Source organism: Pipistrellus hanaki (genome assembly GCF_964339955.1).
Source record: "Pipistrellus hanaki genome assembly, chromosome: 3".
NCBI lineage: Eukaryota > Metazoa > Chordata > Mammalia > Chiroptera > Vespertilionidae > Pipistrellus > Pipistrellus hanaki.
In genome coordinates this window covers 28,773,906-28,793,352 of record NC_140505.1, presented here as the reverse complement: position 1 = coordinate 28,793,352, position 19,447 = coordinate 28,773,906, and the positions used below count along the sequence as shown (strand labels likewise).

General features: G+C 38.4%; 1 protein-coding gene across 4 annotated transcripts in view; it reads left to right on the top strand.

Annotated features, from left to right (window-relative positions):
* MYO16 (myosin XVI) overlaps window positions 1-19,447 on the top strand; it is a 505,283-nt gene that overhangs the window by 266,246 nt on the left and 219,590 nt on the right. For all 4 annotated transcript variants that reach the window (XM_084879972.1, XM_084879970.1, XM_084879971.1 and 1 more), the window contains exon 17: window positions 17,617-17,728. In XM_084879972.1, the coding sequence (XP_084736098.1) occupies window positions 17,617-17,728 (112 nt within the window). The remainder of the gene's footprint in view (window positions 1-17,616; window positions 17,729-19,447) is intronic.

Here is a 19,447-nt window from a genome sequence, read left to right as displayed (position 1 = left end):
AAAAATTATTGGCCATTATCTTGGTGAATGTTCCCTCTTCTTTGTTTTCTCTCTTCTCTTTTTCTGAAACTTTTTTTAGATGCATGCTGTTCTCTCTCATTCTATTTTCCTTCCCTAACTTCTCTTTTAGATTTTTCATTTCTGCATCTCTCTCTCTGCTTAATTCTGGGTAATGTCTTCTGCTGAGTGTTGTCTACCAGTCCATTTCTGAGCAGTGATTAATGTGATGTTTAACATACATTAAAATTTAGTTTCAATGACTTTTATAGTTTCTGTTTGTCTTTGTTCTTTTTCAAATATGCTTTTTTCTTAAACATTCCCTTTATTTTATTATATACCCAATTCTTTTAGTCGTTTTAAACACTTTTGTTACACCATCTATAACCAGTTTGTAACCAATATTATCCAAAGCTATGGAGTGTCTACTGTTGCTGTTTATTATGTCTGCTGACAGAGAGGATTCTTCCTCCCAGTGTCTATCATTCAGTGAGTGACTTGGTGTCCGCGAAAATCCTGTGTGGCCACAGTAGAGGGTTAGCTTTTTAGAGAAGGTGTCCTTTGGCTCTGGTCACATGCTCCAGGAGTTTTGGGAGCCTGGGACTATTATTATGCTAATTTGTATGTCCTAAAGATATGTACAGTGTATATTTTATGTTTAAGCCCCTAAAACTAAGAGAGGACTGGAAATGCTTATGATTTCTCTAGGGCAGACATTTGCCAAACCAGAATCTGCCTGGAAAAGTGTCCTGTTGCTTGTCTGTATCTGTGAGGTAGACATGCTTTGGTATCCCTCCCACTGAGGCGCTGGTCTTTGTTTGTCCGGCTGTATGTATTTTCCAGGGCCACAACATGTCCTCCTTCCCCCTGTGGACCATAGCCCCTTGGTTAACAGAAAAAGACAAAGTTCCCATAAATCCTGAGAGTCAGGATGCAGTTCCCTTTCTCAGTGAGATGTTGGCTCTCCCTTTGAAAGCACGTTTTTAGTGTTTCTCATCCACATGGTCTCAGAAGCGTACTAATCAAGGTGTTCTCTGCTAATGATGTACTTCCTGTTTGGAGAAATGAAGGGATTTTGCTTTTCTTCACTATAAATGCAGAGTAAGTAGTGATTTTAGGTTACTTTAAGATATACATAAAATAGATCATTGTACTGATGTGTGTGCAGTGTGTGATTTTAAAGCCTCTTTACATCTACCCAGGAAATGGATGATACTAAATTTGATGACTGCTATATATTTTGATGACTGCTATATATTTTGACAAATTCTGAACACAACAGGAAGTTCAGCAGAACCCGCCAAAGGAATCCATGTGTTTATTTGGGGATTATTGTTAGAGATAGCTAATTCAAAGCTTTAGCTTTTAGATTGATTAATCTAACACATTTTTTCCTGAAATAAAGTTCTCAAAACAGTATCAACAGAAGGCACTGGGTGGCATTGCTCAGAATGATGCCATGCTCTTGTTGACGTCCTACTGGGTCATGTATAATATAATGTCTGCGTGATACCCAGGCACAGAACAGTTTGTCCCAGGCATGCTGCAATATCTCACCTGTTTAAATATTTCATGGTAAACAGAACATCCTGCAATGATGACTGATTTTATTTCTCAATTGTCTCTTACATCAAACGCATTAGCTTGGTAAAATAATCCACATGTTGTACCTGTAAACCCTCGCCATAAAACTCCTGCCCGCTGATAACCTCTGAAAGATAAATTAATAATAAAAAGAAACTCTAAACACTCAAAACATCAGAGGATACTTGCAAGTGAGGAATTAAAGTGACAGGATTCTGATATCACCGTGAGTAGATCCCAGGGAGTCCCTTCAGAAGGAAATAAAACTGCACTGGAGCCTCTGTTACACAGTAGACAACTTCCACTCATTTTCCAAAAAAGGATCCCTTTGGCGGGTTCTGCTGAACTTCCTGTTGTGTTTCTGTGATGGAGAACTGCCCGGAATCCTCAGCAAGAGCCGTGGGCTAGAAGCGCTCAGGGTGCCTAGATTCTCAGGAAGAACAGGCTCTGGGCAAGGCCCACTGTGGGTGCCTGATGAATGGTTCCAGTGAAATCTAAAGGAGTAACTCATGTTAAGTGGAAGAAGCCAGAAAAAACAGACCCCTGGGAGTCAGTGCAGGAGGAAGGTCCTGGGGATGGACTGACAGGGAAATTCTACCCTTCACTTGCTTCCCTGCTCTCTGCCCCTTCCCTCTTCAGAAAGTTTGATGGGGGGTAAGGATCCTGAGAAAAACAGTATGAAAAGAGTGAGCTACAAAATTGCATGAAGGAATCAGAAAATGGACTTGTATGTCTATTTGCCCATTTGTAAAGGATGTTTGCCAAACATTGATTTAATTGAAGGAAATGCTTTCTCTTCTTGGTATTGATATGAAAAGCTCACTACAGCAATGAAAGTTCAAAGTAAACAGATCAAGGCAATTTGTTGATTGAAAGATGCACCAGGATTTCAGTATTTAACAAACAAACAAAATATTTACCTTTTTAAATATTTGCTTACCTTCCTGGATTTAGTAATTAAATAATCATTGATATTCTATGTTAGCTTTATACATAATATATAATATAATATAATATACACTGAGTGGCCAGATTATTATTATAATCTCTGAATGCATAATAATCTGGCCACTCAGTTTATGTGTGTGTGTGTGTGTGTGTGTGTGTGTGTGTGTGTGTGTGTGTATTAGAGGTCCAGTGCATGAATTTGTGAATAGGTGTGGTCCAGCCAGCCTGGCCAAAGAGAGGAGACATGGGTGATTGGCCAGCCCGCCTGCTGGCCAAACTCCTGGCCGTGGGGACAATTTGAATATTAGCCTTTTATTATATAGGATATACACTGAGTGACCAGATTATTATGCGTTCAGAGATCATAATAATCTGGCCACTCAGTGTATATTTGTAGGGTATCCCCCAAAAATGTATATATATTGTAACAGTTGATAGCTCAATTTTGAAAGTGAAATGTATTATAATAAACACTGCCTTTATAATAATTCAAAATGTGTGTGTACATTTTTTGGAACTGTATGACTATCACTTTACCTTGATGCTTCTGTCTTCTCCGCTGTCTCTGGACAAATACTGTGTCTCATTTGTCTTTGAATCCCCAATAATCACAATTCTTGGCACATATAGAAACTCAGTAGTTTTGTTTGTTGGACTGAAACTTTATTATCTTAAATTAGCAATTTATAGAAACAAAAACATGGAACTCTCCCCAGTGTACAATCTGTTCAAGTCGGTCTTTATGAAGCGCCCTTGCTTCATCAAAGCAGCATAGATCTACTGCAGCACGGTTAGCTGTGTTCGAGCAATTATCGCGGTCTAAATTTTCATTTTACAAATCTTACCTCTTAGTGAGTAATGAGAGTGGGAACCCTGCTTTATTCAGACTTATGACCTTGTGAAAGGTATTAAGTTAAACATTTAGAGATAGAATGAATAAATTGACTAATGAAAGAAACTGTCTTATTTCCTGTGATAAGAATGTCCATCCAATGAAAAGAAAATGAATGTTCTGGCAGAAAAGTATGAAAATATTTTTATGAGCATGAACACTGTGATTTTAGCATCCTACGCTAGACAAATTAAATCATGGTTGATAGAATGTTGTCTTTAAATTTCTGCTTTAACTACAAGACTATTACTTACTAGGATCATATCAAAGTATAAAGTGGTTGCTGAAATGCAAAATAACTTAGTAGCATATCATTAAACCTTATAGCAATTTCCTGCTCTAGATCATTATAGAGATGTAGTATAGTTGTTTGAATGTAATATCAACATTTTAAATGTCCTACAATCTCTGACATTTTTAAATGGATTTTGTTATTTTTTTTTTTTTGCCTAAAATGTGTGTTTGATGCGATGACTTTCAATTTCAGGAGGAAGACATTTCCTATCTGAAAACAGAGATTAGTGGGCAGTGAGGACATTTAGAACAGTTGGCGTTAGCTGATGAAGATTCTAAACCAAAGTAGTAAAAACAAAGCTCACCACATGATGGAATTTAATACCAGGTTTTTCTTCTTCTCACTCCACCTCCTCTGGATTTCTTCTTTCTAGCCTATTACCACATAGAGAGTTCCTGCTTTCAGTAGTGCTGGTGGCAGACACATCATTCTGCAAGAGGGAATTTAAAAAGGAGGATGAAAAGAAAGAGGCCAGCCCACTTTATCCTTAAATAAAACTTTCCTAAGAAAATTATCTTTATCCAGAAAGAAAAAAGGAAATAGGTCATTAAGTCTCTCTCTCTCTCTCTCTCTCTCTCTCTCTCTCTCTCTCTCTCTCTCTCTCTCTCTCTCTCTCTCTTTAAATAATGATTGTGGATTTTAACTTCATTAGTTCATTTAACTAATTGTGTAAATTAATCATTTCTTTCTTAACATTAAGTTTTAGATTTCCTAACAAATCAATTCTTTCTCATTTTAGAAGCTTTTATTTTCATGAAAGTTGAGAACCAAAATTAACTCTGAAGTGTTTGATGACTTAAATACTGAAATTATTAGAAACAGCAGATTGGGCCAAAGCCGGTTTGGCTCAGTGGTAGAGCGTCGGTCTGCGGACTGAAAGGTCCCAGGTTCGATTCTGGTCAAGGGCATGTACATTGGTTGCGGGCACATCCCCAGTGGGGGGTGTGCAAGAGGCAGCTGATCGATGACTCTCTCTCATCGATGTTTCTAACTCTCTATCTCTCTCCCTTCCTCTCTGTAAAAAATCAATAAAATATATTTAAAAAAAAAAAAAAAAAAAAAAGAAACAGCAGATTGGGCTAAAAAAAATCTACTAGAAAGATTTGTGTAATGTCTAAAAAATCCACAGTACAAAAATTTTATTTATATTTATTTCTAAAAAAATATACAGTTTTGTACGTTTGAAAATTGGAGATAAATTTGATAGTGAGGATGCATCTGAGTTTCATTACATAACTCCTTGTATTTTTATTAACATCTGTAATAAGTGGAATTGGTTTAGAAAACTGTAAAATTACTTCTATAAAGAATAATACTGGCCTAATAGTAGTAGTAATAATAAAAGGTTCACCCAATTTCTGCTAGATCAGAATATTGTTTCATTCCTTTAGTATATGATAAGTATCACATGGTATCACTCATATGTGGAATCTAATGAACAAAATTAAATGATAAACAAAACAGATCCAGAGACAGTGAAACATGCAACAGACTGACTTATTTCAAAAGGAAGGGGAGGGAGGCAGGGAAAGACAAGGCTAGAAAGAAATTAACCAAAGAACTTCTATGCACATATGTATAACCCATAGACAAACAATAGTGAGGGGGAAGTCCTGGGGAGGGAGAAGTGGGTGGAGTAGGGTTAATGGGGGAAAATGGACATCTGTAATACTTTCAACAATAAAAATAATAAATATTGAGGAAAAAGTTAAAACAGAATGTTAATTATTCCTTTGAGTTGACAAACATTAAACTGGAGATAATCATGCCTACTGTTCTTGAAGATTACAGAGTGCATCTTTGGAAAAATTAATCTTACACATTTAGTATGAACTCAATACCTTTCTATGTAACTGATTACTTTTTTGTATTCTTGTATAAATTACTTGGATATATCATATTAATATCTCAAAGTAAAAATATCACATCTAGAAGTAATTCATATCAGCTGACTTTTAATAATAATCTTTTCATAATTTTTGACTTTCAGTTAATTTCTAAATGTAAAGATATAATGATATTTAAGCAACTGGCTTGGGTCTTTTCTGAGAATTCGCTTTTATGCAGAAAGATTTTAACCTAACCACGCAATACTACTTGGTCAGGGACCACTTACTTAGAGTATTAACCTATCATTTAAACTCCATTTATGATTTTATAAATAGGGTTTTGTTATTAATAGGTAGAAATATTGAATAGTGTTTAGCATGTAGGTAGAAATATTGGAGTAGTTAAAAGAAGTTTTATAACTAACCTGAGAATAAATAAGGAGCGTTGAGTGCTAAGACTTCTTTCCAATCATTTTTCTTTTACATTATCTTGGCTCTGTTTCAAAAAATTATATATGTTGTAATATTGTAAGTGAATTACATTTTTGTGTTATATAAAATGTTGTTGAAAATATGTTACATACTTAAAATCACAGCAATAGGTCCCACATTCATACTTTTCTAGAAAATGTTCAAAAATAGAAGCAAAAAGAGGTACAATAGAATGGTAGGTCTGACCGGGACCGGTTTGGCTCAATGGATAGAGCGTCGGCTTGGGGACTAAAGGGCCCCGGGTTCGATTCCGGTCAAGGGCATGTACCTTGGTTGCGGGCATATCCCCAGTAGAGGGTGTGCAAGAGGCAGCTGATCAATGACTCTCTCTCATTGATGTTTCGAACTCTCTATCTCTCTCCCTTCCACTCTGTACAAAAATCAATAAAATATATTTAAAAAAGAAAAAAAAAGAAAAAAAAGAATGGTAGGTCTGGTGTAAAACCCACATTTTTCATCCCTATTTTCCTGCCTTTCTTAGGTTAATTATGAGCAAAGGAATTTGTTATGCTAACATAATCACTTTTATTCAGCTTTTAAATAAGAATTGATGTTTAACAAAAATAAAAGTTAGGGTATTTAATTTAATTTTTGAAGCTATCTTGAAATATGCAGTCTAATATCCCATTTCTGACATTATCTAGTTGCATGATTGGTGGGGGCAACATTATTTTAAAGTACAATCTACATTTTATGCTATTACTAGAGGCCTGATGCACAAATTTATGCACAGGTAGGGTTCCTATGCCTGGCCGGCTATCAGGGCCAATCGAGGCCTTCAGATCAAGGCCCTCCTGCTGCCTTCCAGGGCCTTCCTTCATTTTGTGCTGCCCCCTGGTATGTCATAGCGAGTGATTGAACTCCTGGTCTCCCAGTCAATCTCCTGAGGGGACTGGAGACACTTTGCATATTAGCCTTTTATATAAATAGACTAGAGGCCCCTTGTAGGAAGATTCCTGCAATAGGACTTCCTGCTGCAGTCTCCACTGCCCCACCTGCTTCTCTCCCTTCTCCCCGCCCTGCTTGCTTGTTGCTCCACAGCTTTGCTCTCTTCTGCAGCGCTTGGCTTCTTCCTACGCTGTCTTTAGTCTTTACTCTGGCCTGGATATGCAAATTAACTGTCATCTTGGTTGGGCTAATTTGCATACTTGCCCTGATTGGCTGGTGGGAGTGGCTTGTGGGTGTAGCAAAGGTATGGTCAATTTGCATGTTTCTCTTTATTAGATAGGATGGTTCACAGTATTTTCCTGAATTTTATTTATTTGTTTATTTTTAAATTATAGATACAGTATTTTACTCATTTTAAGTTCCATATAAAATGCAAATTTATTAAAATGGAGGTGCTATTTTTTTATTTCTTTATTAACAGTCAGAGATATTTTAGCATAATTTGGGAGAGCGATAAGTATGCCAGGGCCTTAAACTTTTGTATGTGGGGTATGTATCTTCATGCATGTGTCTGGACATTTTTTTTTTTTTTTGTACATGTTAAGTTTGCTGTTTGTCTGCTTATCTTACGAGAAAAGGCCATCAAACTAATAGAGTGCAATATTTATATTTATGTTCAAAACTATTTTATTATATTCTCACTCCCCTTCCTTTGCTTTTGTCCTGCTTCTCTTCTGTTACTTTTGAAAGGAATGAAGCAGATTCATCACCTTTGGTTGTCTACTTCCATGTTTGTTTCTTATTTTAAAATTTATTCACTAGATGATTTTCCAAATAAATTTTCATTACATTATTTAGGGGATTATTCTTTTGATTTTAATTTGGAAAAACAATGATTGGCTTTTATGGCACAGTTTTTTTTCACTTATTTAGCCAACCTTTTGCCAAAGGAAAAGAGTAGAGGTTGCATTCAATATTTATTTATCAACTACCTTCATATGGCTCCACCTAGGTATAGTGGGAATCTACCATGTCTAAGCAGAACTGACCAGGTGTATATGGTAATTTCAAGAAGGATATGGAAACTTTCAGATGTACCTAAAACCTACCATACATCCAACACTAACTTAGATGTTATAAAAATCACTGGAGAACTTTAAGACATGATCTGTATCCACAAAGAATCAAATTAGTGACATTTAATTTTTATACATTAAGTAAAAACTGTTAAATATTTAAATATGTGAGTAAGTGAAGTGGAGAAAGGAAAGTGTATTCTTTAGAATTCCTTAGAGAAAAAGAACTAATTGCAGATTATGAATTTTTTTATATAATATATACACATGTGTATATGTGTATGTATATGTGTACATATAATATATATTACATAGGAGGTTTATTTATTGCATAATTGTGGAGGTTGAGAAGTCCCAAGAGCTGCAGTCAGCAAGCTGGACACTCAGGGGAGCCAATAGTATAAGTTACAGTTCAAGAGCCAGCAGCTCCATATCCAAGAAGAGCTGATGCTTCAGTTTGAGTCTGAAGCAGAAGATAATCTCCTGGCTCAATGCAGTGAGACAGGAGGGGTTCCCTCTTACAAGAGGGAATGTCAGCCTTTTTGTTCTCTTTCGTTTTTCAACTGGATGAGGCCCATCAAATTAGGGAGGACAATCTGCTTTACTCATTCCACCTATTCATCCAGAAACCTTCTCACAGACATATCCACTGAGCCAAACTGCCTAGGGCTACAAGGTTTTGTTTTGGATGTGTGCTTGGTGTGGCCTTGGTACATGGGTCTGGATGATCAGGAAAAGAAACCTGGTGGGGAGGTGGTAGCAAAGAGAGCAGATTAATATTAAGTCCTATGGTGGCAGCAACAGAGGTGAGGAGGATGCAATATGGAAAATACCACTAAATCCCAATGGTTTGATGAGGTGGATCTGTGTTATGGGGAGTCCTGGAAAACACGTAGGAGGTTTTATTATTTAGGTGGAATGTTTATGAATAGAGGAGAGAGCTGACATGATGGCAAGAAAATTTGGGAAGATTAATCTGACAGAAGGCTCATTGTGTACACTCATTGTCTTCAGTCTATCTTGACAACTACTTGCTACGCTCCATATGGGTGGGATTTAAAGGCTGTTCTTGCCTTTCTGGTGGGCATCCATGTCCAGGCGATGCTAATAGAGTCTGGTAAAGTGCTGAAATAGAGGGACTGCAGAGTTTGGGAGAGCTTAAAGGAAGAGCATTCAGCCTAAGACTTCCCAGAGGTCTTGGTTATGAAGAACAATGGCATTTACCAGAATGCTCAGTGGTTCTTGCATGGAGATCATGTTGGCATTGGAAGGAAAGGAGTGAAGGCACAGAGGTGGATGAGAATGGAGCCTCTCTGAGGGATGGAAGGAAGTTCCGTGTGGCAAGAGCTCAGAGGACAGGAGAGGAGTGGCTTAGTGAAGATCAGAAGCTGAAGACATTTTGGAATCCCAGGATGTGATGATGTGGCCCCTGGCAAACTGTGCTGGGGAGGTCACACACACACACAAAAAAGCAAGACTTTGACTGGGAAAGTGAGCTCACTAAATTCCCATTCTGAAAAGAGAACTTGGACTGCAGTGTGGAAAATGGATCAGAGGTGAGCAGGACCGGGACCTGGGGACACAGGCTCCTACAGTGTTTGGAGGATTTGGAAGGAGGGAACTGGAGCCTGGTGCAGCCCCAGGGCAAAAGGTGAGCTAAGCTTATCTCTAGAGGCTGGAGGTGTTGGCATCTGGAGAGGAAGGCACAGTTCTTAAATTCCCAGTGAATGTAGAATCAATCCCCTTAGGCAAAATTCCACAGGGAATTGGAGGAGAAATAAGTTTGGACATTCTGAGTAACCTAATAGTGAAACTGAAAGGAGAGAAAAACAGGGTAGATACTAACATTAAATCATTTGAGAGGATATTACAATTTTATGCCTACCAAATTGAAAGAACTTGCTTGCCATATTTGTGGGTTACAGTCAACACAGTATTTTTCACAGAGATAGCAGTACATAATCGTTTTTAATAATATATTTGTTTATTGATTTCAGAGAGGAAAGGAGAAGGGGAGAGAGAGAAACATCAATGATGAGAAAAAATCATTGATTGGCTGCCTCCTGCATACCCCCTACTGGGGACTGAGCCTGCAATCTGGGCATGTGCTCTGACTGGGAATCTAATTGTGATCTCCTGGTTCATAGGTTGATGCTCAACCCCTGAGCCATACCAGCCTGGCAGTCCATAGTCATTTGATGCAAGTTCATTGGTAGGTCCCAGGAGAACTCAGGAAACAACACATCTATCAGTATTAACTCAGTATATGCTCCTATGTTTCAATGGCCTATTCTGTAATATATACATACTAGAGAAGCTTCCATGCCCTGCCTACCTCAGTCAGTACTTAAGACACAGGGTTATGTTTATCCTTCATGATAGTGTTACAGACGTGACCTTTCACAACAAGTTATACTATGCTTTTTGATAACCGTTTCCCCTGAGGGGAGATGTTAGCACCTGCTCAAGCTTGGCTGACCCATACTGGTATTTATATGTGCATATATGCTGCCCATCCCCAAGTACAGAGCAGGAGCAAGCCTGGGACTGACTTGGGGTGAGTTACAGAAAGCTCCCCCATCACCCCTCACAGATGCAGCCCTGGGCCTTGGCTTTTGGGAACAGGCTCATGAAAGCCAGACCAATGCACACATCCCATCCTGAGCAAAACCTTTTCCCTTCTGCACTATCAGTTCTCTGAGAAGGAAAGGGCGCTTCTTCCTTTGGCAGCAGGGGCCCAAGCCCGACACAGGCATGAGGAATGGATGTAGACAGGGCTGAGGGCCCCTCCACACTTGTCCGAGGTCCTTGGGGCAGGACACAGCCACTCGGTTCTCCTGTCTCCACCCCTCGCTCTCTGAATGACACACGGTCAGGAAAGAAGTTAGTTAACCATAACCACTCACTGTTTGAAGGATGGTTAAGAGTTTAATTTGTTCCACCAGATGTTTTGACGAAATATACTGACTGATTAGAAAAATATGGACAAACTATTCCGGGAATGTCACAAGACCCAGAATCTCTCTGAATGCGTAATTTATTAAATGGATTCTGTTCTTTTCCTGAATTTATTAAATGATTCTGTGCTTTTCCTGAAGACCACTGGCAGGGTTTCCTCTTTCCAAACAAAACAGTTTGCAGCTAACATATTAACATTCTCATTGGTGGAGATTTGTGTATCTGAAACTATGTTAATAACAGTCTTAACCATATTTTGTTGAGAGCAGGGAGGATTTAAAGTTGGTTAATACTTTCCAGATAGTTTCAAGACAATAAAGAACAGAATTTCCTTTTGAGGAGTAAGGTGGGGAGAGGAGGGCAAGAAGCAGGGATTTACCATCTTCATTAGTAAACCGCAAACAGTGTTCTCTTTATTGTTGCCAACTGTTTGATTTTTGCTTACCTGGTTTCTGTTTACATATTAAATGTCCCCAAGGCAAGGCAGCTTTGCCCACAGGAGAGAAGACCTTGTTCTTTTGTATTTATGCTTCTGATAAACACTGAGCAAAACATCCTGTTTATAGTCTGTGGGCCTCGGACTTGGTAAACGGGTCACACACGTGCTTCTAAGGACATCGTATATCTTTTCTTTACGTGTGAGTCTTTATTCACTGTGTGCCCTGGGCACATGCAGGCGCACAAGCAGTGCTTTCCTGACTCTGAGTGGTGGTGCCTGGTGAATGTGGTCAGGGCAGCTGTTTTTTCAGTTTGTTCTTTTAGTTCGTTATTCCCTCCCTCTCTCCCTCCCTCCCTCTGCCCCCTTCCTCCTTCTTTCTCCTCTCTTCCCCTCCCCTCCCCTCCCCTCCCCTCCCCTCCCCTCCCCTCCCCTCCCCTCCCCTCCCCTCCCCTCCCCTCCCTCCCCTCCCCTCCCCTCCCCTCTCCTCTCCTCTCCTCTCCTCTCCTCTCCTCTCCTCTCCTCTCCTCTCCTCTCCTCTCCTCTCCTCTCCTCTCCTCTCCTTCTTTTCTTCCTTTCTTCTTTCTTTATAGTTGATGTATAAAGTTGTACATGTTTAAGGTGTACAATATGTTGGCTTGATACATTTATATACCGCAATAATTGTCACCTAATTATTATTTCTTTGTTGTGGTGAGAATGATTGTAATCTAGTCACCTAGCAGCTTTGAAATTAATAGTCCAGCATTGTTGACTGAAATCACTATGCTCTGTGCTACATCTCCAGGACTTACTCATCTGCTGGTTGCCAGTTTGCAGTATGAATGCAACACTGTGAGACAGCAGGCAGGGGCACCATGGGGGTCACAGGCTTTGAAATGCCAAGGTAGAGTTTTTGCAAATTGTTATTGTTTGTATTTGATATTCAGATCTTGCTACCTTGAATTCCCAGTCTTCATGTAGGAGGGGCACCATAGGTGAGGGGGTAGAGGTTTTAATTTGTCCCTTCATGAAGAACATTCTCAAGAGTTTTCATTGTGGACTCTCGTTAACAAAGGAAAATTCTCCTGTGATTTAGTGCATGACTTAAGTTTATCCATATGTTTTCAAAGAACCTAAAAAACTTAGTCCAGGATCTTCTTTTCTTTACTACAAAGCATAAGTATCAGCACACAGACACACATACACATTCACACACACACAGTACAATCACACACACAGTACACACATGATTTTGTCTATAAATTTGACTTACCTTGGAAGATATATCACTGGAATGCTACTTGCCATGACAGGCAACAAATTGAAACAATGGAATAGTTGATTAGAAATAGCAATAGAAATAGTTGATTAGAAATAGTCAACATTGGTGGTTACTGACTTATTTTAAAGACATTTAACTTGCATTGAAAATGTTTTCTTATCCAAAGCCCAAACATAATTTTGCAGTGCCCAATTCTCACACATTTTTATTTGGTTTGCTGTAGAAAACAAAGATATTTATATATTTGATGCAGGTGTGCTTTTTTTTCATGCTGATCTATAAAAATGAGATTTATAAACTTGCTAAAAAAAACCACAAAAAAAACCAAAAAAACCCAAACCACTATCAAATGTGGTAAACAAAGAGAGTATGAAACCCCAAAGAAACTACAAAAAAACTTTTCTAGAACTAATAAATGAGGTAGGAAAGTCATTGGAGTAGGAATGAACCAGCTATCACTGAATTCTATTCTTATGTCAAAGATGCTCTGTTCATGTCTGGACATTTTATTGGGGGCCTCCTCAGGGACAGAGAGGTCCAGCCAGAGAGGAATCTGGGCTTTGCAGCATGACCCAGGCTTCCTCTGAGCTGTGAGCTATCCCAATTCACACTAGCTGAGCAAGTAGAGAGTTGGGTCAGAAAATAGTAGGTTAATAGTGAAATATCTTGTGAAATCTTCAAAGTTCATGAGATATTTTTATTCAATTAAAATCTACACTAGTATGCAAATTAGCTGTACCTCCATGATGGCCATCAGCCAATCAGGAGTAAGTATGCAAATTAACCCAAAAAAGGTGGTTGGTTAAGTTGCATATGCAGGCATGGAGCAAAGACTAAAGGCTCCAGCTTGAGTAAAGACTGAAGACTGAAGACTGAAAAGGCTTGGCTTCTCTGCTAGAGCCACAGTGAAGGCCTGGGTCCCGGGTGCCAGTGGAAAATCATTGCCGGCTGCCAGGGAGAGGAAGGCCTATTGCAGGAATCTTTGTGCAATGGGCCTCTAGTATATCTTATTTCATAATAATTTTACTGCTTATTTTTTGTCCTCCCACATTTTCAAGCAAATATATAAATTAGGAAGATGCCTAGTGAGGCTGTACAATCTTTCTTTCCCTCCCATCTCCCCTGTAGGAAACATATAATTGAACTTGAGAAGAAATGAGGAGTTAGGACAGACTGTGTGTTGGTTGGTTAGGACAGAATGTGTGTTGGTTGGCTAATTACTAGACTGGTTACGTTAAATAAGTTTTGATTTCCTTAGACCTCAAATGGGCACAATACAAGCTCTTGTCATGATCAATGTGGAGATTAACTGAAGAAATGCTTTTAAAACATACAGTCAATGATTTGACACATGGCTTTAGTTTCCACTGCTTTTCCCTTTGAATGGGATTAATCAAACAGTATACATCCATCTATAACTTTTAATATTATACAGCCCACATGTCACAGTCTTTTACTACAAGGTAGAAACGATATCTAGAGCATTCCCTTGGTCTGCCAATGTTAGGAAAAAAAACAAAACAAACAAACAAACGAACAAACAAACAAAAAAACGACAATGATTCTTGATTCAACCAATGATACAGTCTCTGATGTTCCTGACTTTGGACATTGAGATATTTTTATGTTGCCAAACATTACTGTGCCAAGTTATGAGTTAAAATGAGGAAATTAAAAAAAAGCAGATTAAGTTATAAGTGTGTGATTTTGAATCATAAAAAGTTAATTGAAAATATATTGAATACTGTGTACTAAGGTTGGAATACTGGGAATTGTGGAACCATTAATTAATAGGTGACAGAGTTGGAAACTCAGATAAAAACTTGCACAGAGTAATTAGGGTGGTTTTCAACCACTATGTTGAGATTAGTGGGAAAATATCAAGGAGCTATAGTTAGTCTGTAACCCACAACTATAACCATTCCTATTTTTAAGTGTTAAAAATGCCTAGAAATGCCAGGGTAAACACTGCACATGTGATTGTCAACTTTCAAGTGATTCATATCAGGAAAAATTAGTCAAGAAGTGAGAACTATGATCTTTTGCTTGTATCTATTACTTTTATCTAAGAAAACAGAAAAAATATATTTTATAGATGAAAACATTTTCCATTGTTGAAAGCATTTGTTAAAATTTCTCAAAATGCCTCTCACTTCATTCGGCTTAGTTATTTGTGTGATTAAGAGCTTCATTGCACAGAGCAATTTGACTGAGAGCTCCCCACATATACAAAATATTTTCTTTCCAAGAAATGCTCATATTCTGCATGTACATTGGATGCTGAGTACAGAAAGCATACAACACACAATATCTTATTTCATCCTCATAAGAGCATCATGAACTAAAAATGAAGACTTTTAAAATTTTATTTGTTATATATTTTCTCCATTTTATAAGTAATAAAAGGTTTAACATGTCACCAGAAAGGAGCATAAAGGACTCAACTCTGAGTCTTCAGATTTTTAGTTGTAATATTTTCATAGGCATATTCTTCAAGTATTTTTCTGTCCTTGTATGTAATTTTGCTATTAAATGATGTCAAAGGGAAATGAGTACTTTTAATTCCCCCAAAATAAACTTTTAATATTTTATACTAACCTTTTCATTTTAAGATAGCTTTGCTAGTAACCAAAAATGATATTTCTCATGAAACCATCCCAGATGCTATTGAAGAGTGGGAGAATTTAAAAATTTAGTTTTTTTTTTTTGAAGAGACTGAGTTCTATATTTTTTATAATGTTCATGCCAACAAATGTTCTAGCTATAGAGGAGAATGAGCAATATCAAAGCGTCATTCCTGCCACCAGGCAAACTGCCCTCTAAAATTCTCTATTTTGATTGAATTTCTCCTGGACTGTTACATCATTAACAGCCATGTCTACAACTACCAAGATTAATTTCACATTGCTTCTTCTACCCAGAATGTAACTGAAGTAAAATCTGTTATGAGAATAAGGAGAATTGAGAGTGGTGATAATTTCTTACCATTAAGACCTTCATTAGAAAAACTGAATCCAGGAAACAGTGATTCCTTTACTCTCTTGAGATGTCACCACCTTTGGACCCGTATCCTCACCTTTCTCAGTGGGAAACTCACCCTCCACTGTAGTCCTGATTCAAATCCCTCTCTCTTTTTCAGCAACTTCCTTCTCTTCACCACACCTCTTCCAACAACTCCCTTTCTCTTAGTTTTTTTTTTTTTCCTCCTGTCTTTATGTGTTTCTATCTCAGCATATAATTATTCTGGTCTCTCCCAAAATACTGGGCTGTTTTATCTCTATCCTTCACAGCCACCATTGAGAAAAAAAAGTCCGCACAGAGTCCACTTCCACACCACAGTCTGCAGTCCATGTCCTTCCCAGTTTCCTTTGACTATGGTTTATTTTCTGTCAATATCAATCAGTCTTCTAAACATGTGCTCTCTTTATTTTGATGACTGACTACATTTAATGTTCCTACTCCCGTCCTGAACACTCAAGTCTTTCTTCACCTCTGAAATTTTAGCATCTCCAGTGCATTCCCTCCATGGTGTTTTGCATGTTGATGATTTCCAGATTTTATTCTCTAATCCTTTCTGAGTTTCAGGTCCCTAAGGCCAATTGTTTCTTTGAACTTTGTTTGAACTTTAATAAGATGTTCAAAGTCAACAGGACTAACGTAAAATATAAGACTTCCTCTGTCAAGATACTTCCTCTTCCTCTTGAGGATACTCTTTAGTTGAATGAGTCCAGAGTCCATTCTTTTCCCCAAGTAGAGACTTGAAAGGCATCATTGATGCATCTCCTTTCTCTTCCCCCTGTGTCCAATCTGCCCCCTCATCCTGCAAATTCAGCCTCCTCGATGCCTCTCTATATCTTCTTTTCTTCACCACTGATCTAGTGAGAGACCACCTATCACTCTTTGTTGCCTTATCTCTTTCCAGGTAATCTTTCACTGGGATACCAGAATGTTCTATCTGAAACAACAATCTGCTCATGTCATTTCTTAGTTTCGTGATCATTAGCACTACCCATTTTACCTCCAAGACATAGGTGAAACTCTTCTGAAAGGCAAACAAAACTCTGGCTACCTGTCTGACCTCATCTATCTCTGCTCCTGTCACCATAGACTCTAATTTTTCTGGTCTTCCCAAGTTTCCCATGCACATCATGCACACTCAATCCTGTGTTCCTTTGTATGTGTTGCTAATTTTTAATGAACATCCTTAAAGATTTGTTTGGCAGGTTCTTATTGAAGTGTCAATTCTTGAAACCAAAGCTTCTTTCTCTCCTACAACCATTTCTCATCATGTCCTTCTAGGTTTGGTCCCTTCCTGGGCCCCTTACTGACCCCTCTCATTCATCTCTATTGTTCTACTTCCATATGGTGTCGAAGCTACCTCTTCTCTTGTCTACGCCCTGGATGCATGTTTTTTTGTTTTGTTTTTTTTTTCGCTGTTGAGCTTCCAGGGATGAGCTCTTTATCTTCATATCCTAAGCTGGCTAGCACAGTATATTTGGCAGGTGATTCTTATGTGTTTGTTGAATGAAAGGAATAAATCAATGACATAACCAACCACTTCCTAATTAAAAGATACCAACAAGGAGAAATAACAAATTACTTTAAATTAATACCCTTTAATAAACATACTAACTACACTGCATATGATAGGCCCCACTAAATTTCTGTGTGAAATACATAAAAAACACCGTGACCTTCTCTTTTCAGAAGGAAGGGTGAAGCTAAGGTGAGAACCAAGTAAAACAGTGTAAATATGTTCTGGTACAACAAGAACCGTTCTTGTTTCCTTCCTGAAACATCATGTGCTATTATGTATCCAAGCCTTATAAACACAGGGGCGCGCCATGTCCAGGTGATTTCCATTATTCCGGAGGCCAGCTATGGCCGAAGTGACTTTTAACCACGGCAGCCTGACCAGGAGCCAAGCTATAATGCTGTGTGCTCTTTATCTTAACAGGTATTTGAACCAGACCCTAAGAGACGATGTATCAACAGCAGAGCATTCCCTGAACAGGGAGAGGTTTGCTGTTTTGAAACAAGCCCTGAATGTAGTTGGCTTCAGTAACGTGGTGAGTTATAAATATTTCACTGAGAAAACAACCGTGCATTAATTTATTAAAGTTAATCTTTCAAAAGCTTGCACCGAGTCCCTATCGCATTCCGGATGTGGTTGCAAACACTCGTGAGTCAGCAGAGGATAAACCCCAATCTGATCTCTGCCCCTGGAGTTTACATTCTAGTAGGGAAACGGACCTACACAAGGTGGTCAGGTCATAGGTACCGTGACGACCCATAGGGAGTGACAAGAGGAGGGGCTGCCACTTCCCAGGGGATGGCCAAGGAGACCAATGAACCATGTGAGCCACACAGATGAAAAGAACTTTACATTGACACACGTAAGAGGAAAATTGGCAGATCTGAAGGAACTGGTCGTTGGTGAGAATCACTGTATTACAATATCTTCCTGAACAATATAAAGCTTTTTTACCCCTTTTAATTGAACTTATTGTGGTGACTCTGGTTAACAAAATTATACAGGTTTCAGGTGCACAATTCCACAACACATCATCTGTACACTGCACTGTGTGTTCACCAACCCAAGCTAAATCATTCATTACTATTCATGCCCCCTAAACCCTCCAGCACCTCCTCCTACCCCATCCCCTGAGCAGTCACCACATTGTTGTCCTTTTTATCATCATTATTATTATTTTAAAAGAATTACCAAACACATGCAAGCATTATGAAGCTGAGGAATATAATTTAACATGTATAAATTTCTAGGATCATATAAATGTCCTGGATCTGTGTTGTACAGTATGGTAGTCATGGTCACTTGTGGGTACTGGACACTCGGAATATGGCTAATAAGAGTGAAGGAATGGGTTTTTAATGTTTCATTGTTTTAATTAATTTAAATTGAAATAAAATTATGTGGTGAATGGTTACTGAATTGTATGGCACAGGTCTAGAGAATAAGAAACATGAAATGATCTAAGCTTTGTGACTTCTCAGAATTCCTCCAAATCTCTTTGCCTTACACATTATCTGTTTCCCCTTACTGAATATGGTGTTCTCTTGAATTATGGCCAGTTGCTCATTAACAATTGATTTGAGATTGTATGGGAAACTTTGGTATGCCAGTAGCCCAGGAGCCAAATGTAGTCATAGATTTTTAAATGTTATTTTTCTTTTCCTTAAACCACTAACTTAATTGCTTTGGGTAGTTGTCTATTTTTCTCTTCCCCACATAGAGAAGACTATGAGGCAGTGAATGGGTAGGAATGGGTGGGAAGATGTGGAAAAGGGAGGGGAAGGAGAAGGGGACTCACCCCTAAATGAATTAGCTCAGGGCCCTTTGTTTCACTCCACTCTTACACTCTTACCCCATTAGTGATTGGAATTCTGCAAAGGGCAATCATATGGCATTTTTTTTTTTTGGTTCTCTTATCATCCAATCTATGTATTTGTCTTTTACTAACTCCTACCCCTTGCACTTTCCTATCTTTACACTTACTGCTCTTGAATTTTTTGTCATTCTCCTCTTTCTCCATGGCCTGAAATATCTGCTGTCTTATAGGAAACTGGGATGTAGATGGCAGGTAAGGAACCATCCTGCCAAAGTACCAGGTGCTTGGAAACAGGGCTTTAAAAATCCATGATTGATCCTAAAAGGCAGGGCAAGCAAAATATACCTTCCACCTAAGATAGCAAATAGAGAATCCCAACAGCCTTTTTGGTAGAAGAAATATAGGCATTTCAACACAAGACAACCCCTTCATCTTGAC